Source organism: Lobosporangium transversale, assembly GCF_002105155.1.
Source record: "Lobosporangium transversale strain NRRL 3116 chromosome Unknown BCR41scaffold_25, whole genome shotgun sequence".
NCBI lineage: Eukaryota > Fungi > Mortierellomycota > Mortierellomycetes > Mortierellales > Mortierellaceae > Lobosporangium > Lobosporangium transversale.
Genome location: NW_019029003.1, coordinates 1 through 21,395, shown reverse-complemented (window position 1 = coordinate 21,395; position 21,395 = coordinate 1). Strand labels below are relative to the sequence as shown.

The window sequence follows — 21,395 nt, the reverse complement described above, 5'->3', positions numbered from 1 at the left end:
AAAAAAAAACTCATCAACATCAATCATGTTTGCATCCAGGAATACAATTGTCCGTAGTGTTTTGTCTGCTAATTTCAGGAGAACTGTCGTTGCTCATCAGCAACAGCAGTTTAATGCTACTGTTAGGAGTAATACTCGCTCGTTTGTTTTACTAGTCAGGAAAGGCAGCAGTATTACCACAAGCATGAACACAATCCACAGAAAGGATCACCAGGATAGGAAAGGATTTGCTACTTCATTATCATTCTCAGATTTTTCAAAAACTGGTGATCCCTCTTTGGATAAGGCTCAACAATACATGGAAGAAGGCGTCGAGTTCCAAAGTAACAACATGCTTCCACTTGCCATGAGTTCATTTCAGAAGAGTATCAATGAACATCCCACAGGTTGGTAACAATGAAAAGGAGCCGTTTTTTTTGTATGCAATACAGATCGGACAAACATTAATTTTTTATTTTATTTTTTATTTTTTTGCTACTACGTTAGCGGGAGCATATTACAATATGGGTGTTTGCTATTTCCAACTGGGGGATTTCCAATCTTCAATCAATTCATTCCAAGAATCCTTGAAGCTCGCACCTCATCACGCGGATGTCCATACTAATATTGCAACCGCTCATATCAAGCTTAATGGAAATATGAAGGAGGCTTTGAACCATCTCAAGGCCGCTGCTAATATTACACCTCAGGATGCGGAAATCCAGGTTAGAATTTTTTTTTTTACCACATCGTTAAAAAGAACAAGGTGTCAGCTTTTTTTCAACTTTCAACTTGTTACTGATTTTTTTTTTTTTTTTTTTTTTTTGATGACAAAAATTAGTTCAATCTAGCGGTTATCAGTGAGAACACTGGTGATTTAGATACTGCAATTAGCGCATATCAAGCTGCTGTCAATAATGGCCTAGAGACAGCTCAGATGAATTTGCGGAATGCAAAGACAAAAAAATTTGCAAAGTTGGCTAAAGAGGCAGAGTTTAAGGACAGTAAAAGTGAATAAGGTCATTAGTTTTATATCATCATAAAGAAGCAGTGGATACATTACCATTCTTCCACCCTTGCATAGCTTGTGAATACAAATCTTTATAGAAATAAATAAAAAATAAATTATAATAATAACAAAAAAAAAGGAAAATTTATTTTACTTTTTACATGAATAGCTATTTCAATTTTTACCGGATCTTACTGAGAGTATTGGACATTGTTCAAATTGACCTTGATAATTATTAGTACAGTTGCCTCTTCTTCCTCGCGCTATGTCGACTTGTTGCCCTATTCTGCTAGATCAATCAAAGATCTCTCTAGGCTTACTTGGCCCCAGGCTCAAAGCTTATGAGCTCTGGTTTCTTTACATCTTCATCCCCTTCATTCTCTTTCTTCATCGTAGTTGGCGCTTATGGGCTTCATGCCTAGCACTTGCTAGGCTATATCCATTCATAGATTCTCTTCCTGTACTATCAGGGTCCAAATAAGTTGCTAGTCGGTCTTGGATCCTTGGAGATGTTCTGAACGAATCCGTAATGGCTCCATACACATCATACCCGTTCCTGTTGAAACAACTGGCAGCTCCACCGTGTAATTGACCTACAATTCGCCCGTTAGCATCAAATAAAGGGGAACCACTTGACCCCGGCTCCGTTGTGCCCAAGCTCCATTTAGGGATCTGCCAATGGTATTGTTTCTTATCATCAAGGTCACACTCAGACCAACAGGCTTTAGGAAGTGTTCCATTAAAGAAGAAGGATATTTTTTTGGAATCGCCTGAAGGGTGGTGGATACCAACGATGGGCAACCGCTCCAATGAGGGGTCTCCCGGCTCTGAGGTTGATGTTGGCATGGGTCTGGATCCAAGAACAGTATCATTCCGGCGATCCCCTATGCAACCTTTATGATTAGCCCTGAGGTGATTGCGGGGGTTTCTCCAAGGGGATTTTAGTGGAGCAGAGGAAAGATGATCGCGCGGACGGGCTGAGGGAGCCTCTGGAAGCGCAGACCATCCTGCAAGGTACAAGTCGTACGCATCAGGGATGTGTTCGACAATTTCGTACAAGATATAATCACTTGGAGCATAGTTTCCGAGCTTGACAAGACCCGTGGCAGTGTCGTGCTCATTCACGACTTCTGGCCCTCCTCCACAATGGACTTTTTGATGATTGAACATGACCAGATGAGCAGAGGTATTAGAAAACCCGGCGCAGTGGTTAGCCTAAATGATGAGAAAAACAGCAGTAAGAAGAGACAAAAATAAGAAATGATATACTCTTGATCTTAACTTTTTTTTTGCTTTCTTCTTCTTTCGCTTACAGTCAGAAAGAGCTGTCGACCATCTTGACGAACGTTGTTAATCAGGGCGCCTGTGCAGTACTTTTGATTGTAGTCGGTCACTATGACACCTACGCTACGACTCTGATTGTAATACTCATCTAAATGGCATGCTATATCGATATTACACTTGCCAGACATGGCCTGAATTGGTGGCATTTCTTCATCATCATTAATGTTGTTGATGAGTGAAGACTTGAAGGCTTGCTTCATCATCGTCTCTATCGTTAATGAAGAAGACTGGTCTTTGAACCCTTTCCTTTTTATATCACCAGCAACTCCATCCATCTCTTTGATGCGACGACTCATTTGATATCTCGAAAGGATAGATCCATCCCTCTGTCGGAAGCCCTTGGAGGTCATATCGGAAGACGAGGCTAGGAGTGTGTACTTGTATCCGTGGACCACATGGCTTAACTGAATCTGTGGTACCATATTCTTTTGCATCAGAAGATGCTTCGGTGTGTAGTATTCTAGTAATAATTTGTCGCCTGCGACCGGCGCGGTCGCAAACACCCCGTCAGGCTTGTTGTTAACCTCGGCTGTGAATGCCCCCAGGATATGTTTCTTGCCGGAGACATAGAATTCAGTACCAGATGGTAAGCGGAACTCGGAGAAGATCAAATTCAATGACAATGCGGATTTCGAATGAATCTCGAGTTGCCAGACGATCACATCGTCATAGTTACCACCTTCATGGTCATGGTTTTGTGACCACGGAGGCTCGGGTGACGATGAAAACTGCTGTTGTTGTTTAAGTACCTTGAGCGGAATCCAGCGGCCTTTAGATAGTGTTGATTCTGTATCGAAGGATTCGACCGCAATTGCTTTTCCGAATTGGTATGCACCATCAGAGTCGCGGCCTTGATCGATTAGTTGTTGCTTGGCTGCTTCTTCATCGCTTAAGAGTTGTGCATTGTCCAAATGGGGTAACTGCAGCACCGGAGGTGCGCCTTGAACCTTCTGATGGTCTACAAATTTGGGGTATTTGGCCATCAAATATGGGAGATGAAAGAGATTTTTACTATAGGCAGAGCCGGCATAATTTGCATGGAACCTCCCAGGGACTGACACTTGAGCATCCACTACCGCCACAGACCCAGTATGTTGCTTTGAGGATGTTGCAATCAAGAAAAGGGCTGTAGACAGCGCCAGAGTTGGTGATAAATGCATTTTTTTCCTTCTGGTGAGAAATCTGGTACAAAAAAAAAAAAATGAACCGATATATGCCCAAAAGAGGGAAGTTGGTGAGAAATCCTTGCAATGAAAGGAGAAAAGGGGAAAAAGGAAAAGCCCACTGGTAGGTAGATAAATGGCTCTTTTAAAAGGTATCGGGAGCTAGAAGAATGAAAAAAGGAAGACTACCAAAGACCAGGATACATGTATACAAAAAAGATAACAAGCTCGCCCCTTGCCAGAGAGAATAGACAAGCTTACAAAGAACTTGGTTATACAGTAACCATTAAATTTGTAAAAATATTCTGCTCTCCTTACTTCGTTCTCTTGCTGCATGCTCAAAACGGACCAGATCGAGATAAAAAATCGTATGAACATAGCTATCTTAATACTAAACAGTATCCCCAGCCCTAGAATCGATATCGTCACTCTTGGCTTCAACATGATGATTTATTGATATCAGTTCACTTTTATAACTATGAAGGTACTTCCTGGAAATGCCAGAACTTCCTCTCTATGGTCAGTTTCTTCATAAAATACCAAAGTTTCTGTGTTTTTATTATTATTATCACTGTTCTATCCCCTGAACGCTCATTCACACGAATATGAAGCCAGTTGCTCGACCCAAGGCCAGAGAAGCTAATGCTCTCCTCAAGCAAGGCCTTTTCCCCTGACAGGTTGGCGAAAGACTCGGGATCTCTCATACTTCTGTGGCAAATATCCGTCTAAACGTGGCGGAAGATATCGTAAAAAAGCCAGTGGACCGTCCAAGGAAGGTTGGAGACGAGATAGCTCAGCATCTTAAGCTAAGGCTCAAGTGTGGTCTTTTCGGGTCTTCTATTGACGCTCAAAAGGAAGCGAACAAGTTACTTCCAAGCCCTGTATCAAGTCCCACCATCAGGAGGTGCCTTAGGAGGATTGGTATGAAGGCAAGGAAGGCTGTCAAGAGGCCTTTCCTCAAGAAGCAACACATAAGAAAGCGCCTCCAGTTCGCTCACATATACCAAGAATGAACTGTAGAGGACTGGAAGACTATCGTTTGGTCCGATGGGCCCAAAATGAATCGTATTTGCTCGGATGGGATAGACTGGGCATAGGATGACCAAAAAGAAGCCATCGGTGAGCGAACTGTTTGCGGAACAGTGAAGTTTGGTGACGGAGGGGATATGGGCTGTATGAATTGGACGGACCCGGCCGAAAATGTAGGATTGAGGAAACCATGAACTCAGAGAAGTACATCGGCATCCTAAGGAAAGATCTCCAGCGGTCTGTTCAAGATTGGGCATTGCAGAGGACGGGTTTGTCTTCCAACATGACAACGATCGTAAGCACATTGCGAAGGCTACCCAGGCATATTTGCGGTCAGTGGGCCTGACAGAAGAAAATAAATGATCATATTGAAGCCAAGAGTGACGATATCGATTCTAGGACTGGGGATACTGTTTAGCATTAAGATAGCTATGTTCATGCGGTTTCTTATCTCGATCCGGTCCGTTTTGAGCATGCAGTAAGAGAACGAAGTAAGGAGAGCAGAATATTTTTACAAATTTGAAGCGGTCTTGTGGTTTGTTTATAACAGATCGTAACCGAAATGCCAAATAGTGTTAGCCCTTGTCACTCCTCTTCCTCCTTACTTGCTTTATCTTACTTACTTTACTTCCTATTCTCCTCCTTGTAAAGACAGAAAAAAGAAAGTAAAGAAGAATGTGACCTAGCATGTTTATATTATTGTTTTTTTTTTTTTTTTTTTTTTTTTTTGAGTCTTTTTGGTGGGGAAAGAGCAATTACTGAAAGAGGATCGATTGGTAGTTCTTAGTCATCTGCGAGCAAAGTCAAAAGGAGAGTTGAAGGGGGATGACCAGAAGGAAAATAATACGGAAAAGAAAAAAAAAAAAAAAGGACTAAATTAGGAATCCGTTTGTCGACATAGCAATCTCTACACATGTATTCAGTTCATGTAACAAGTCCTTCGTATACTCGTGGAGAGATATCGCACAACGCCGATGGGTATAGATTACAAAGAGAGGCAACCAGTCCATGACAGAACCATCATATTACTGTTGGTCCAGTTTTTTTTGTTTGGACCTTTAATTCCACATCCTCTCTCTGGTAACGTATAGCAAGAAATCACTGTCTCTTGTCATCCCCAAAAATGTCCCTTAACCTTTTGACCTTTCAGATGACCTTTTTTTGGCACAGACCCATCCGAGACAAGTGCTTGTGTATAAATCTGCTTCATTCCTTACTCTGTTTCCTTTGGCCATTTGCAATGTGATTTTTGAAACCTTTGCACCTTTACGCCAATTTTTTTTCTCAACATCATAGTATGCATGAAAAGGGAGTGAGCTCTAAATCATTTATTGAGGTGGTGGAAAGTGAAAAGTAGGAGATAGGGTATAAGTGTTGGTCTTGCTTTGTGCTTGAGGTCTATGAATATTATGGAAATCTACAAGTATGGCTTTTCAAAACGTCATCTGCGCAGATCGCGCCTTGCCCATGGGATAAACCACCAACGCTGACGCAAAGAGCCCGACGCTTATGGCAATAGCAGTAATGACCATCTGCAGAGCAAAATTAACACCTCCTGCCATATCATCTGTGAACCAGGCCATGGCGCCCTTCAAACCCATGCTTCCGGGAACCAGGAAGAAGACTGCACAAACGACTGCTTGGAATGTCAGTTGGTGGGTGATTCGTTGATAGACATTGCCCATAAATCCAATCGAAAATGCTGCTAATGCGGACGAAACTTCTGTCTTTGCTCCGGCCCATGTTGATGTCGAGTATGAGACCATGTATCCAATAATCGAAAATACTGTCGCCAAGATCCATTGGCGAGGGTGAGCCTTCAGCCAAACGTTAAGTGACAGTGCAAATACTGGAACAAACAATATATTCCATTTGGGATCCAAAGACTCGGGACATGTTCCTGTCACTGCGGCAGGCACACTCCTGGGGTCGATCAAATTCCAGAGTGAACCTCCAATCGTCAGACCATATCCCAGGAGTAATGAGAAGATGATGGCATAGAACAGACGCACAGATCCGGAAATCATTTGACGTGAACAGAGTTCCAGAATCGAGCACGTGATGGTATATCCCGGCAGCAACATCACAATCCCTGCCATCTTGACAGCGCTTCTACATACTTGATCATGCAGAGCCTCAGCTATAAAGGCGACTAGAACAGACATAGTAACTTCACAGATGTGAGAGTAACTGGGAACTTTCTCTGAGAGCCAGCTCATTAATCCTACAAGACCCCCAATCAAAAACGCTACTCCGGCGTCTATCCAGTTTCCTTTGAAAAACATCGATGCCGCGCAAAAGGACGCCAAAGCGTAGGACAAAATATTGGCCCATCTTGGCCAAATATCCGGCTCTGCATTGATCGCATCCAGCTTCATGATAGCTTCTTCAACAGGTATGGATGAGTGAGCCACCAACTTAAGAACCTGATGAACCTGCGCAAATTTGTACATATCAAGCCCTGCAGAGGTTTTGAGCAGATGTGTTTCGGAGGTGTGAGTCTCGAAATCCGTAAAGGCGATAATCATCAAATTGGGCATATAGATGCATTGCAAGTTAAGCTCCAGTGTCCTAGCAGTATGATCAATGGCACTCTCGAGTCGGTGTGACGGCGCTCCAAATCGAATCATGGCCTTCGCTAACCGAAGGACATAATCCTGACGCTGCAAGATATCTGCCATAGCGAAGGTAATGCGCATCTTTTCCTCATCGGATAAAGAGTGGATAGTTGTACCGACAGCCGTGTTATCGTATGAGAATGAATCACGAGGCGAGTCGTTGGGAGAGTGAATGGGAGAGTGGCCTTGAGCAAAGGCTGCTGCAATCGCGTTTTCCAGTTGGGAAGAGCTGCGTCTCATAGCTGAAATATTATTATTGTGGCCATTACGATTGTTGACTGCTCCAAGGTTGGCTAGACCTATCGCGCTTGCGGTTACAGGTAAAGGTGGGTATGTACCAAATATATTCTTGTGGGCAAGTGAGGTAACAGAAGCATTGGCGGAACGTGAGTATAGCGTGCGTTTCTTTTTTTCTTTGTGTTGTTTGGGCGGAGTGGATACTCGATAGTGCTATGAAAAACGGAAGTTTTGTTAATGCAATTATGACGATTAGTGACATGATTGACAGAATTATAGACTAAATAAATTTTTCGGCACAGGAACACCCGAGAAATTCGACGATCTCTATTTTTGTAATCAGTTTTTCCATTTTCCCATCACAGCCATTTGTTACCTTGTGTTGACGACTACCGCTTTGCAGCCTGAGAAGATTGCTCAAAACACCTGTCTTGGAAGGCTGGATTGATGAAGGAGCAGGTTGACGGGAAGTAAAATACTCCTCTGGAACAGCTGTTGTTGCTGTTGGCTCACGATAAAAAAATCTAGAGATTCTGTGACTTTTGCGTTTGTCCTTTTCTTTATCCTTGTCTTTGAGCTGCTTCTTTTCCTTTTCCGGCAATCCTGGATCACTCAAGGTGAGGTCTGATTCAACAGTCCTTTCAGGCTCAAGTCGATTGGCAAGGACCTTCGGTGTAAGTAGCACGCCATCCTTCTTTCCCTTAGACACAGTGCTGGGAGCTGAAGTCGATTTCGATTTTGAAGAGCTCTTCATCATGATCGGACCATCTGTTTCATCATCGTCTTCTTCCTCATCATCGTTTTCTACAGATGCTCTGCCCTCTTTCTCAATCAGGTTGTTGAGGGCATCTTCCAGTGTCTTAACATGCTCCTCTGTCGCTTTGGAACCACCAGGAGTGGTTACTGTGATCTCAGGTTCATCTGTGCTGAGATGACCTGCAGAATATGATCGCCGTGCAACGGTCGCCTGTGGAATGGAGATATTGCTATTCTGAGGGGGCACAAGGATGGAAAGATTGGGCCGTTGCAAATTGGTGGCTGATCCAGAGTAAGCTCCAGGTCCATAGTAACGGTTATGTGATCGATGAAGAGCTGCACTCAAATAGTAATCTCGCAGACCATTAGGTGGAGTTCCTGGAGGCGAACTTGAAGCACTGCTAGTTCCAAGACGACGTCCCGTGAGGTTGGGGGCGAGGTTTCCATGGTGGATGTTGTTATTAGAATAAGTACCGCTCATCCTTTGAGGTACTGGGGGGTTGTATCGATTGTTGTTTCGCTGAGGCTGGGCATTAGCATTATTGTTGGTCATCGAGGATGGAGGATTGACGGCAGCAGCAGGCGGACCAGGATTCTGACTACCATTAGTAGGAATAGCTAATGTAGTCGACTGGAGCCTTGGGGGAGTGCCAGTGGGTGAAGTATGGGTGCTCATGACGAATATGTATGATTGTATGAAGTGAAAAAGGTATAAAATTGATTATTGTCTGTTCTATGTGTATTGCTTGTTAATTGAAGATGAACCGTGGGAGAGGGATAGAGTGAGAATCTTTTGCTTGTTAATTGAGGGATATTCAGGGCTTTGGTTTTGGTTTTTTGGTTACTGAATGTTTGTGTACAAGAAAAGAAAAGAAAAAAGTACAAAATCAAACAAATAAGAAAAGAGAGAAGGATGAAGAAAAGAGATGGATCAGAGGCTGCTTATTTATTTTATATGCCCGCTTTTGGTTTTTGTAAGCAGCCAGTCTGGCGTGGGGCGAAGGGGCGAATGGCAATTGAATGGAAAAATTATTCTAAACGATAAGTTGTCTCAGGATATTCAATTCCCACTCGTCATGAATGGCTGATAAAAAAAAATATAAATTAGAGCACACTCTTAGTGTTTTCTTTTTTTTATTATTTATTTATTTCCTCTTTCATTTTCACAGGAAACCATAATGCGACACAGTCCTTCTAGCAGGGCAACCTTACAAAAATAAAAAGGACAGCCGAGACTATCCGAGTGACGGCAGATAGCCATGATTGTCATCATCATCACCGCATTAAAAACAGCCTAGTGACAAAGAAAGGTGGGGGTTATAATCAGATCGCACACTTATAGTGTCTTGATAGTATACGACCCCGCGCCTGTAGACATGCAGCGTAAAATGTTTACACACGGCCACTTGTCTGCTTAATCTATAATCAGTAAGCTTACATCAAAGCGAGCAAGAAAGCAATAGGGCACCATTTGTCCTACCTGTTCATGTTCCGCCGATTTATAACCTACATGTGCGATGAGCTGTATCGTTAAATGGGCTTGCAAACTGATCTTTTGAAAGAGTGAAGATGTGTGTGGAGAGAAGAGGAGATCGAAATTTATTATTGAGTCTTTGCATTCCTTTATGAATAAGCCCTTTTTTTACTCTCAACACATTGGACTCCCGACACCATCTCCCTATTCCAGCTCACGGACGTGTCCTATAACTATCATTTTTAGACTCATGCTTTCGTATACACAGCAACGATCATTCTATTCAACAGTTGGACCAATCATGACTTCGGCGAAGCGGAGGTAAGAAAGAACTTGCGGATTGCTTACCGCTCAGCATTTATTTCTCAACTCTTTTTCGACCATCGCATGTGAGGAAAAAGTGTTAAAGGAAATAGAAATATATAGGGTAGCCAAAGGTGACTGACCTTTCTCAAGATTATCAAACACTTTTTTTTATGACAAAAAATGATGGCGAACTGTGTCTTGTGTACGTGAATAACCACCAATTTTCAAAAGTCGTCAAACTAGGTGAATATCATACGGTGACTATTTAAAAAAAAAAAAAAAAAAAAAACTGCACATACATAAAAGAATACTCCTGGCTCATGTCTACGTTGAATTAGTTCATTACCTTATCATCTTCCACTGTTAATTTTCCATATGCAATCTTCCGCATCATGACAAGAAAAGGCCCGTCTAAATCATGATCATCCGAACATCCTTTTATTTCTCAAGGGAAAAGTTAGTTACGTGTTACGCCATGATAAAGCTAAGATAACACAAGAAAAGCAGAAAGAAGGACGACTACGAAGAACAATATCCTTTTTTCTATTTTTTTTTAATCGATAGTTTGATTGGGTGTTTTAAAGTCTGAAGGCCCTTGACAAACCATTTAGTGCCTGTTTCAATAAAAATTATTATTCAAAGACAAAAATGGTAATTGAGAACTCGTTTATTCTGGCCACGCTTCTTTGGGAATAGTACGAGCCATCCAGGCCCGGGCCATAGAAGGTTATCAACCGATACAAGCATTGTATTAGACGAGCATGATCTCTGTCCACGGGCCGCAAGGAGACATCCATTTCAACAAACGTTATCCGGCCTTGGGTAACGCAGTACTTCGCCCAATTCATATGAACAATACCAGGGACAGCCACAGGATCCAATTGAAGGCATATCTAGTGGAAGTGTTGTGAATGATTCATGACCATGTCGATTCATGCCTCGGAATCGGCCATGAAGGAGCTGTATTTCCTTAATAAAAAACTGTAAAGAGAAATAAAGGATGCGATACGAAATTCAAGGAAAAATTGAGGTGATTAAGCGACGGAGTATCGAGTATTCTATTCCAAAGTAGGTCATGTCTGATGCTATTGCTCTGTCTTGTTTTCTTGCCTTTTCTTTTTTTGACTTGGTCACTTTGTCTATGCAATACAAAGAAAGAGAGTTAGTAATCCATTCCCATCCCTACCTATTGTGAACATATTTAAAAGAATGAGAGGACGTGTTTTTCCTTATTCTCTATACTTTCATAATTCATAATCAATAATCTGCTTCTAGCGTGTCCATTCATAATAACTTGGTCCAGCTCTTATAAAATATCAAGCACTCAAAATAAAGGATAGAATGCGTTTCATTCTCTCAACCCATCTGATGCTCAACATGGCCAACAAGCCGTGCTTGGCCTCGAACCTCGCATATCCACTAACAAAATCACAGCCGCAATGTTGTTCACAGACACCACCACAAGAGTTCTGCTTCCAGGAAGCAGTTTCGATTTGCTACAGCAGAACGCAGGCGTTCCAGTCTTGAGGGCCGATGTGATTGCCTCTGTAAATGTAAATATAGGCAACAAGGCTGACCTGAAGGTGGTCTTGCATCGTAAGATCTTTTCTCAGCACTACGACAATAGGGGTCATAGCCATCACAAGAAGCCTGCATTAAGGGCGAAGGCAAAGGTAAGGGCAAAGGCACCTATTCATTACAAAGTGAGCAAGCGCGCGCTTGAGCTTCATCCCAAGGGCCACCCTCACCACCACCGAAATATATTCAAAAACTATAGGAAGTGTGAGATTGCGGAAGAGGCCGCCAAGGACAAAAAGGCTGAAGCTGAGACTGAGTTGACCTACCACCGTATAATCAGTCGCCGCCACAAGGCCAGAAAGTTAGAAAAGAAGAGTGGTAGCAATAGTAACAATAAGAACTTTTGTACTCAGGGCATCAAGGGGTCTTTACAAAAACGGCAGGATCAAGCAGGTGCACCGGTAAATTTCATCCACTTCAAGCCACAGAGCAATTGTTCGATTCTGGCAGCGTGTTGCTTAAAATTTTTGGGTGTACTGAACCAATGTACGTTCTCTCTTCTAAAGTCTAGTCTTTTCAAAAAATGGCTGTATGTGACGGCGATATATAGCATTCAACATCCATTATCTATCATAGTCTATACAGACAGGACATAGTATCCATCCATCGATCTATCTATCCATCAACAGCATTTGAAGGAGAATTAGTAGGATCCTATTGTCCTTTGGAAGATTGACATCCACAGGAACATCATGGGGTGTTTTTTTTTGACAGGATTAATGATTTCAATCTTATTTAATGTGGAACTTTAAAAAAAAGCAGATGGGTGCGTTAATTAACAGGATCAGGATCGTCGGAAGCATTGGATAAGGCCTTATTTTCTTTTGTATGGACTGGACGGATCTTGTCAATGGCAAGAGACAACTTGAGAACTTAATGGACAGATTTCAAAACGTTAATCGATCTCATTATGAAACTTACGAATTGGAGAAGGCAGCCATTACACACTTTAAACAACCAGCAAAAGTCATTCTACTCCATTCTTACTACTGGGAAAGGGCTTTTCGCCTTTAGTAAATGTTCGGCAAACAAGGTTGACCTAATAGATCTACTTTCATCTCGTTTATTCGTCAATAGCGCACTCCTACCTTCCAGCGTGTCGTTGAAATCGGCCGTGTTGTCATGATCAACTATGGTCCCGATGCCGGCAAGCTCGCCGTTATCGTCGACATTATTGACCACAACCGCGTACGTTTTTTTCCTTAAAAAAAAAATCAGTATTTCTCCCATGATAAGAAGCAGGACGAATCCAAAGGCATTGTGTGGATAATGAAGATATTGAGGATCTATGTTATATTACGCAGAACCGACAGGGTTTGCTTCGAATAAGATTCAGTTTGGCTTCCATATAGCAATCTGATGGCATTCATCTCTGGATGGCTCCATTTATGGAGGAATGATTTCAATACGCTGAATCAATAATCAGCAAATCGACTCTTGGATTCAGTTCATGCCATCCTCAGTCTACTGGGGGATGTTATGCTTTTCTATGGGTAACTCAGCCAGCTACCTTGTTATCTTCAATAGCCATCAACAAATTAACAATAGCGGAAGTTGGACCTATGCGGTGATAGTCGAGCATCATAAGCATTTGATTCAACCTCAATGGAACAAAAATGAAAGCAACTACTTTGACAGGCTACAATACAAAGCACTAAACTGAAGCTGGGATAGGCGAAGAGGAGAGTGCATTTAATCACAAACTTTGGGCAACAGCGCTATTCTTTTTAACACGTTGAATTCTTATTTTTATCCTTAATCTTAGGCTCTCATTGAAGGCCCCACCACCGGCATTCCTCGCTCTGCCCATGCCTTCCGTCGCTTGACCTTGACCCCCTTGGTCATCAAGGTCCCCCGCAACGCTGGCCAGGCTGTCCTCAAGGCTGCCATCCAAAAGCAGGACCTTGCTGGTAACTGGGCTAAGACCTCTTGGGCCAAGAAGATCGCTTCTCGTGCCAAGCGTGCTAGCAACAGCGACTTTGACCGCTTCAAGCTTCAAAAGTACAAGAAGCTCGTAAGTTTTGTTTTAGTTTATTTTTGACTCTAATCCACTCTCATATTCGTGATATTCCAATATCTCTTCACCGATATCTTGCTGCTATATGTTAATAGAGACTAACATTGGTTTTTACTTTTGACTGGATTTTCTCAAATGTTAGCGTCGCGAGATCGTCAACAAGGCTGTCAAGACCACCAAGGCTTAAATATCTTGATGGGTTTGAGTCAGGTTGTCATCAAAGAAATAAAAAGAAAAGCACTGCGATCCATATTGTACTTTTCTGCTCAAACAATAACTAATGCCGATGTTTAACCAGACTATCAAAGTGACTTTATTTCAGGATTTTTGAAAAAGAAAAAAAAAAAGAAAAAAAAAAAAAGAAAAAAAACTATTATAAGATGTTGGTATGGCCTTATTGCTGTAGAATTTCTTTCTTTTTCAATTGGCATCTATATCTCGGATCTTGTGCTACCAAAAAGAGAAAGGGATGATTTTTCATATGCTGTCTACCCGTCCATCTTTTGTGTTTAAAGATCTCTGTCCGGAACAAATAGTTAATCTCATTTTTAATGATACTTAAATACTTGAAGGGATGAAAGAGGACAAGTGTTGATTCAATGCTGAATCAATACCAAGACAAAAAAATGAAAAAAAAAAAAAAAAAGGCATGATTCGAACCCCTTTACCTCTCTCGCTCCTACCACCTACCCTATCCTTCCATTTATTCGCAATTAAGATCAACTTTTCATTATTTTCATTTTCATTTTCAATTCTTTTTTTTTTTTTTTTTATTCATTCATTCTGTTGCTCTCTTTTATTAATTCTTGTGTTGTACATATTTTATTTCAAAATTGATCTGTTATTAGTTTAAACCTCCACGGTATTTTTCTTTTTTACTCCAATGCCCAAGAAACGAGACGAGCGTACAAAAACTGTTCTCTCCTCGAGACAGAAGCAGCGACCACGGGGCGAGCCAACTCCTGATGAGGATCTAATGCGTCCTTCCTCTGCCTCCATTTCTATTTCTTCTGGAGGAGGCGTGATTGTCAATATGGAGCCACCAACACCCTCTTCCCCTACCGTACCTCTGTCTTCATCCATACAAGCATCCATTCCCGTTGAGGCCGGAGGGCTTGTTTCATCTCCTGAGCTAATGCAATACAGCGAAGAACCAAGTGGGTGCTCTACACCTCATGTGCATGAAGTTGCAAAACCCACGATCGGTGAACGCTTCGGACGTCGCCATGGACAGGATTGGCCAAGTAGCAGTCGATGTGCATCCTGTCCAGGGGTGGCCCGTGCTCGTACAGAGTCTAGGTCCAAGTCTCGAGGAGAGATGAGACGTACATCAGGTGTGTATTACAAAGTAATCCCTTCACGACCTGTTCTAGGACCTGAGGTCTTCCAGGCCGCACGGAAGTCTGAATCCGAGATTAAGGCAATCAAGGGTAAACACATTCAGGAATACTACCGATCTTTAGTATGTCACTCTTTTCCTTGAATCGTATTAGTTATGTCATCGTCATTAAGGAATTGTCGTGTATTTTTTTTTATATTTGTTTATTTTACTGAGCGTGTATTTCAAAGAATGAGGTTTGTGAATCTTAAGTTGTTGTATTAACCATATTTTATCATGCATTACGTTAGAATCTCCTTCTTGATTCATTCTCTGAGGCTGAGGCTATTTTAAAGGAGCATCGCGAAGATGAGGCGGCCAAATGTGAGGAGCTGCCTAAATTACCTCAAGCGCGCACTTATGACTCACTATTTACTCCAGTAGTAACTGATAGCAAGTTATTATCAACAACTGCGAATATCAGTAGTCAAGGAAGCATTAAACCGAATTATAGATCAACATCTGGAGCAAGCTCTGCTGCAGCGCAGTTCTCATCCAGGGATGCAAATAAAACGACTGCTTATGAAGAAGCCAGCGGATATCGAGCAGACAACGATGATACTAATCTTGAGGAAGGAACGCCATTGATAGAGTACAAAAAACGGATAAGGACCTCCCCTAGACAAGGTAAACTGCTTACATTTTACAACCAAATGGTTGCGTTTTTTTTTTTTTTTTTTTTTGAAGTCTTTCCTAACATGAGTCTACTCTCTTCATCGTCTTTAGTGGGCTTGGCCATTAATGTCAGTTTTCTTGCTAATGTTTTCTTGGTAATTGTCAAGATCTGGTTAGTTCTTTTTTCAGATTCTCTGGCAGTGTTAGCTTCCATGATTGATTCTCTAATGGACCTCCTGAGTGGGGCCATCATCTGGTATTCTGCTCGACTTCGCAACAATACCTCGGATGGACATCGCTATCCAGTAGGCAAAGCTCGTATGGAGCCTCTAGGGGTCATTGTTTTTGCGTCAGTCATGGTCACATCCTTCTTACAGGTCATACTTCAGTCATTCCAACGTCTAGTGGAGGGCTCATCAGAACCTGTAAATCTCAGTGTTGTAATTCTCTCGCTTTTGGGCCTCAATATCTTAGTCAAATTTTTACTTTGGGCTTGGTGTAGAACCATGAAGGACAGCTCGAGTGTTCAGGCCTTGGCGCAGGATCATCTAAACGATGTAATCTTTAACATCTTCTCGACCTTTTTCCCAGTCGCAGGACAGTATTTGGGGCTCTGGTGGCTTGACGCTTTTGGAGCCATTGTACTCTCCATCTATATCATAGCTGAATGGACCGGCACTTGTTTGTATAACATACGTCGGTTGACCGGTCAGGCAGCAACCGCAGCAGATATTCAGCAATTGACATACATGACCTACCGATTCTCTAATCTGATTCAGCTGATTGATACTGTTCGTGCATATTATGTTGGCGAAGGACTCTTCGCTGAAATCGACATTGTTCTACCTCCTGACACCCCTCTATCACAGGCGCACGATCTGGGCGAATCTTTGCAAAGTGCGCTGGAGAGGTTAGACACCGTCGAGAGAGCATTTGTACATGTTGACTATAATGCTGTGCATGCTATCGAGCATCGCCATATATAATTCGGATGATACCATTTATTACCCGAGATTTTGACATTTAGTAGAATAAAATAAAATGATAATAATGATAGTTACATTTTATTCAAGCTTTTTCTGAATGTATTCTTTTTTTTTTTTTTATTTTTTTTTATTTTTTTTTTTATCCATGCAATGCTCTATGACCGTGTCCTACCTACAAAGTATAAAAGAATAGAAATAAAAGTGCTTTTCTTCCTCTCTTCTTCTCTTTACACATCAGCATCCGATGCTGAGTCATCATCATCTCCAGAGACTTCTGCATTCTCCTTGTCAATTCTTGCCAACAATTGATCGAGTTCCATATCATCGGCTTCAGTAACTGCCTTGGGCTATAAGTACGATTCAAAGCGAAAAGATATAAAAATAAGGAAGTGAACAGGACGAGATGATAAAACAAGATTTAAATCAACCTATAATTACAGCAACACCAAAAAAAAAAAAAAAAAAAAAAAAAAGTACGTACACTCATCTTGGTGACCATGTTTCCATTAGATTTCCTGATACTTTCCTCGAGGACGACAATCGCCTTCTCCATTGTATCGATTCCAAGCTGTTTATCCAAAGCATTGGTGATCATGACATAAAGTGGGGGGGCCACCAACTTGACACGAATAGGAACATCGGGCAATGAAACTGCCTCCGCCTCCTTGAATGCAGCTTTGATAGCATCAATACCCTCGTAATCAAAGCAAGTCACCTCGATATCTGCACGGATTTTGATCGGTTGAGGGGTCAGTCGACGTCTAATATTGTTTAACAACTCTTCTCTCGTGCTCTCTGCAATCTCCAACCCTTCGAAAACCTTTTCATGCTCGCTAAAAAAAGGTTTAAATGGTCAGAAGGGTATATATCATTAGCATTTTTTTTTTTTTTTTTTTTTCCGAAATGATATGAAAAGATCAACTTACTTGAGAGCAGCCTTGAAAGCATCATAAGCATGGCCATACTTGGCATACAAAGGCCAGGCCAACTGTTCATAAAGAGTCTCCAAGTCCTTATTTTCCTTCTTGGCAACTGTTGACATGATCGAGTGCACAGCTTTGGACTTGTTGTAACGTTCCTCACATTTGATAATGTCCGTAGCTGAGACACGACGCTTTGAAAGATCGATATATCCTAAAAATCAAGGTACATGACAGCAAACGAATCCAATGTAAATCAGCTCAATGAAATTAATTTTCCCCGCATGGCGGTGCTTTGCTCTTTTATTTTGTCGATTTGCCGCAGTCAAGATAACGTGTCCATGTGTCAGAGTGTGTCAAAGATTGGTCCATCCTGCATTCATATCCTGAGTCATCGTGTCCAAAAAGTGAATATAAAAGCACTCGTTGTTAAAACTGCTTTGACATCTAAGGTAAAGAGAGCTGAGAGAAAGAAAGAGGAAGAAGGGGAAAATCAATAAGGGAGGGGTTTTTTTTTGGTGGTAAAGTCCTTACCCTTTTCTTTATCAACTCTGAGGACGACGACGACTTCGTTCTTGCCAACACGAATGAGCTTTTGGATAGAGCGAATACGACGTCTAGACAATTCACTGAGCAAGATCATTCCTTCAATGTTGTCATACTCTAGTAACTGAACATACGCTCCCATTTCGGCGATCTGGCGAACGTTGACCATGACCAAGTCATCCACTGTATTTTGTAGAAAAAATAAAAAGATTTAGGTCAAGTTGAGAAGGAATATGCAATGTATTGCCATTGTGCTAGAAACAATGCGCACCTTCAGGGAACTTGTTGGCGTACATGCGGCATTGCAATCTTCCTGACATGTTGAATATGAAGTACTCTGTGTGGTATTTGAGAGTTGAGAGAAAGATAAGAGAATGAGAATAACTGATTTTTTTTTACTTTAGCGTTTGCTTGTCTTGAACTCAAACAGCTTTTGTAATACTGTTTTGATCCCATCTTCGTCTCGATAAGCCACCGAAATGTCTGTGCTCCAATGAACTTGCTGGACTTCAACAGACTTTGAATATCCTGAAAGATTGACTGCGGTAGCAAGGTCCTCAGCTAGGTAACTGGGTATATCTAAACTATAATACGTCCTTGCAACCCTGTAGCTTATACCGGGCCAAGATATAGTCTTATCTGTCGCCTTCAAGGCATTCAAGCGCATCGATCCCAATAACACATTTCCGTAATTCAGGGAGAGAGTGCTCCAAAAGCAAATTAGAATATCACACAAACCTCAACGCTTAGTTTGGAGAGAGAGCTGTTGAATGATCAGGGTGGAATAGATTCTTTTTAATTAATAGAGATCTCCGTCGCCCTTTCCGACTTTGAAAATATTGAAGCTCGCTCTTTAACAGCAAGGCCTCGTCAACGTTATAATAGAACCAGTGAAGGAAAGAACTCCCAGATGGAGGATTGTATTTTTTGTGTCAAGTATGCTCAGTAGTCATTGCCAGTGGATTTGCCAACTTTATTAACTCTCATTCATTAAAAAAAATAAAAAAATCAAGCAACCCAAAAGTTCATTAAAGAAAAAACTCATCGTTAAGATATACGAAGAGAAAAGGATAGTAGTCTCTTTTACAGAGATATTAGCAACGAAACGAATATTACGAAGGATAAAAAGGAGGAAGGAATGGTATTTTTTTTTTTTTTAAGCCAGGTATCTTGGGAGTGCATCTGTGAAATCGCGAATGGGTCGGGATCGCTCCAGGTCTAAAGCATACCAGAGACACTCCTTGGCGCGAGCCAACCTATCAGAGGCTTCAAAGACCTTTCCGAGATAGAACCATGCCTCTGCATAGTTCCAACCTCGAGACTTTGTGGTTGTTTCCAACATACTCTCAGCCATCTCTACACTGCCTGTCTCCAAGTATGATCGACCTACACGGGTCAAACATGCAGGATGGTAGGGTGCTAAAGCAAGAGCTTTGGAATACGAGACTGATGCTGTCTCTTGCTTACCCTGCGCAGCATACAGTAGACCCAGCTAATGAACGCATTTTACATATTGGAAACAGACATCGAATGAGTAGATGCTAAAAAAAAAAAGAAAAAAAGCCGAGCCATTCGCCCACATATAAACTGTGAACTATACCTGGTACCAAACGTCGGGATTGGAAGCATTGACCCGTTCAGCCTCTTCAATCGCTTTGAGAGCTTCCTCCATTCTATCCAATCGTCTAAACACGGAGGCAGACATGAGCCAGAGCGTAGCCAGAACGTGATTAGCTCGAGCTGTGCGAAGTACGGATTTCATTATTGGCCGTTGGATAGCTTGAGGAGCGGCGGTCTTTCCTGCTGCTGCATTAGCTGCCGCATTAGCGGCGGCAGCAGCAGCAGCAGCAGCGGCAGCAGGCGGAATCGTTTTGCTCTTTTTCTTGGACCCAGCAGAGCCAATGGAGGTGATTGAGGAGGCGTAGTTCGTCTTGGGGATGTCTGTTTTACGGTTAGCATTGAGATGATTGATTAGAACACTAGAATGAATGAAATAATAAAAATAAAAAAAATAAAAAAGATATAGAGCAAACATCTTACCGAGGGTGCTGCCATTGTTAGGGCCAGTATTTTGCCCATGATCAGAAGCGCCACTCTTGCTCCTAACACTGAGGATGCTGTTCGCACGAGGACGCCCTACAATGGTTGATCCAGGCTCTGCATCATTCTGACCTCGACGACGAATATTCTGAATGTCATATAGACTCTCGCCTACTGAACCCGGCTCGGGTGCAAAAACTTTAGTGTAGAGAACAAAGAGTGCTTCCTGCGGTTCCAACGCTGACTCCGGGCCATAAAGTTGATCTTGCAGAGCCGCCTGTGTGATGCGAAGAGCAAGATAATCTTCTCCTTCCAACTGAGACGCTGACAACCCATCCGTCTGTGGCAAATCCCAGTCAGACTCCTTCAACGCTACAGAACAGATGTTCAATGCACGCTCGTAGTCTTTTTGTGCAGATAGCAACAGCGCAAGAAGATGCCATGAAGGAATATGTGATGCATTGAGAGCCACGCTCTGCTTGACCGCAGCAATGGCTTTGGAGACCTCTCTCATCTCTGCCAATTGAAGAGCAAGGTAGTAATGACCCTCAAAGGCTTCTGGTGAGACCTCGATAGCCTTTTCAAACGACTCAATTGCATTGGTATATAATGAAGGACGTTTTTCAGGCTCGTGTGCTATGATAATTTTTTTTAAAAAAAAAAAATATAAAAAAAAAAGTTAATATTGAATTGTATCAGTTGGTCGTACTTTGACATGAATGCTGTATACACAAATGGATGATACAAAACGAACCATCGGAAGCCAGGAGAGAATGTGCAACGCCCTGATTAATATATGCATTGAAAAGCAGCTCGTGTGTATCCTCCTTTTGTAAGTTCTGTTGAATGTTGGCAAGAGCACGCTCCACACATGAGAGTGCCTCAGTAGGTTTTCCGAGTTCCTTGCCATAAAGTCGTGAACCCTCCACCATAACAACTGCAATGTCGTAATCTGATTCAGTATCTTGGCGAATGCGTTGTTCGTGTGTAAGGGGTTGATCATCAACAATCCCTGCTCCTGACTTGACCTTGAGGTTGATTTCTACCTGATCCAAATACGCCTTCAATGCTAGCTCTGCTTCATCGTACTGACCCAACTCAACGAGTGCAAAGAACAAGAAGCGCAGGATGCGAGGAGATTGAAAGGTCTTTTGGGAAGCTCGATATATGGTCTATTATATTAAAATACAGGATATCTGTGTTAATTTTTTTTTTTTAAAAAAAAAAAAAGAAAAAAAGAAAAAAAGTAACTGTGTTTGTTTCGTATACCTCAACAAGAGCACGCTTGTCGGCATCGTTGCCTGATCCAAGGATTTTCCTATCTTCCACAATCTGCTCAATCATGACGAGGACACGCCAGTTCTTCTCATCAGCCTTGGGGAAGGAGAGAACAGCGTAGA

At 42.0% G+C, this 21,395-nt stretch overlaps 7 protein-coding genes across 7 annotated transcripts; 3 read left to right on the top strand and 4 right to left on the bottom strand.

The window, feature by feature from the left end:
- Positions 1-184: 184 nt before the first annotated feature.
- BCR41DRAFT_307755 (hypothetical protein) lies at positions 185-997 on the top strand (the record flags this gene model as incomplete). Its single annotated transcript, XM_022020875.1, has 3 exons — positions 185-386; positions 487-704; positions 821-997. The coding sequence occupies 3 exons, from the start codon at positions 185-187 to the stop codon at positions 995-997; spliced, it is 597 nt and encodes a 198-aa protein (XP_021880065.1).
- Positions 998-1,254: 257 nt separating this feature from the next.
- Positions 1,255-2,194, bottom strand: BCR41DRAFT_356081 (hypothetical protein). The gene has a single exon (XM_022024584.1). It carries the CDS (start codon positions 2,156-2,158, stop codon positions 1,376-1,378), a length of 783 nt encoding a protein of 260 aa, XP_021880064.1. The 5' UTR covers positions 2,159-2,194; the 3' UTR covers positions 1,255-1,375.
- A 3,645-nt stretch (positions 2,195-5,839) lies between these two features.
- On the bottom strand, positions 5,840-9,061 carry BCR41DRAFT_423097 (hypothetical protein). Its single transcript, XM_022030250.1, has 2 exons — positions 7,756-9,061; positions 5,840-7,592 (listed from the first exon to the last, which is right to left on the bottom strand). Exons 1-2 carry the CDS (start codon positions 8,809-8,811, stop codon positions 5,958-5,960), a joined length of 2,691 nt encoding a protein of 896 aa, XP_021880063.1. The 5' UTR covers positions 8,812-9,061; the 3' UTR covers positions 5,840-5,957.
- A 2,922-nt stretch (positions 9,062-11,983) lies between these two features.
- On the top strand, positions 11,984-13,832 carry BCR41DRAFT_356073 (60S ribosomal protein L14). The gene is made up of 4 exons (XM_022024583.1): positions 11,984-12,022; positions 12,571-12,681; positions 13,259-13,507; positions 13,653-13,832. Exons 1-4 carry the CDS (start codon positions 12,017-12,019, stop codon positions 13,695-13,697), a joined length of 411 nt encoding a protein of 136 aa, XP_021880062.1. The 5' UTR covers positions 11,984-12,016; the 3' UTR covers positions 13,698-13,832.
- Positions 13,833-15,840: 2,008 nt separating this feature from the next.
- On the top strand, positions 15,841-16,514 carry BCR41DRAFT_356072 (cation efflux protein). The gene has a single exon (XM_022024582.1). It carries the CDS (start codon positions 15,860-15,862, stop codon positions 16,487-16,489), a length of 630 nt encoding a protein of 209 aa, XP_021880061.1. The 5' UTR covers positions 15,841-15,859; the 3' UTR covers positions 16,490-16,514.
- Positions 16,515-16,630: 116 nt separating this feature from the next.
- On the bottom strand, positions 16,631-18,361 carry BCR41DRAFT_356070 (eukaryotic translation initiation factor 2 alpha subunit-domain-containing protein). Its single transcript, XM_022024581.1, has 5 exons — positions 18,227-18,361; positions 17,944-18,138; positions 17,416-17,623; positions 16,971-17,322; positions 16,631-16,836 (listed from the first exon to the last, which is right to left on the bottom strand). Exons 1-5 carry the CDS (start codon positions 18,273-18,275, stop codon positions 16,717-16,719), a joined length of 924 nt encoding a protein of 307 aa, XP_021880060.1. The 5' UTR covers positions 18,276-18,361; the 3' UTR covers positions 16,631-16,716.
- Positions 18,362-18,907: 546 nt separating this feature from the next.
- Positions 18,908-21,395, bottom strand: BCR41DRAFT_99735 (hypothetical protein). Its single transcript, XM_022031117.1, has 5 exons — positions 21,265-21,395; positions 20,750-21,167; positions 20,150-20,631; positions 19,556-19,894; positions 18,908-19,447 (listed from the first exon to the last, which is right to left on the bottom strand). Exons 1-5 carry the CDS (start codon positions 21,337-21,339, stop codon positions 19,112-19,114), a joined length of 1,650 nt encoding a protein of 549 aa, XP_021880059.1. The 5' UTR covers positions 21,340-21,395; the 3' UTR covers positions 18,908-19,111.

Coding starts and splice junctions, on each gene's coding strand:
- BCR41DRAFT_356081 (XM_022024584.1), bottom strand. CDS start 2,158: ATGTTCAATCATCAAAAAGTCCATTGTGGAGGAGGGCCAGAAGTCGTG.
- BCR41DRAFT_423097 (XM_022030250.1), bottom strand. CDS start 8,811: ATGAGCACCCATACTTCACCCACTGGCACTCCCCCAAGGCTCCAGTCG. Junction 7,593..7,755: donor GCGGTAGTCGTCAACACAAG/GTAACAAATGGC, acceptor CGTTTTTCATAG/CACTATCGAGTATCCACTCC.
- BCR41DRAFT_356073 (XM_022024583.1), top strand. Junction 12,682..13,258: donor ACATTATTGACCACAACCGC/GTACGTTTTTTT, acceptor CCTTAATCTTAG/GCTCTCATTGAAGGCCCCAC. Junction 13,508..13,652: donor TTCAAAAGTACAAGAAGCTC/GTAAGTTTTGTT, acceptor CTCAAATGTTAG/CGTCGCGAGATCGTCAACAA.
- BCR41DRAFT_356072 (XM_022024582.1), top strand. CDS start 15,860: ATGGTCACATCCTTCTTACAGGTCATACTTCAGTCATTCCAACGTCTA.
- BCR41DRAFT_356070 (XM_022024581.1), bottom strand. CDS start 18,275: ATGTCAGGAAGATTGCAATGCCGCATGTACGCCAACAAGTTCCCTGAA. Junction 17,624..17,943: donor CAGAGTTGATAAAGAAAAGG/GTAAGGACTTTA, acceptor CTTGATTTTTAG/GATATATCGATCTTTCAAAG. Junction 16,837..16,970: donor ACATGGTCACCAAGATGAGT/GTACGTACTTTT, acceptor TCGTACTTATAG/CCCAAGGCAGTTACTGAAGC.
- BCR41DRAFT_99735 (XM_022031117.1), bottom strand. CDS start 21,339: ATGATTGAGCAGATTGTGGAAGATAGGAAAATCCTTGGATCAGGCAAC. Junction 21,168..21,264: donor ACAAGCGTGCTCTTGTTGAG/GTATACGAAACA, acceptor TTAATATAATAG/ACCATATATCGAGCTTCCCA. Junction 19,448..19,555: donor ATCCCGACGTTTGGTACCAG/GTATAGTTCACA, acceptor TGCGTTCATTAG/CTGGGTCTACTGTATGCTGC.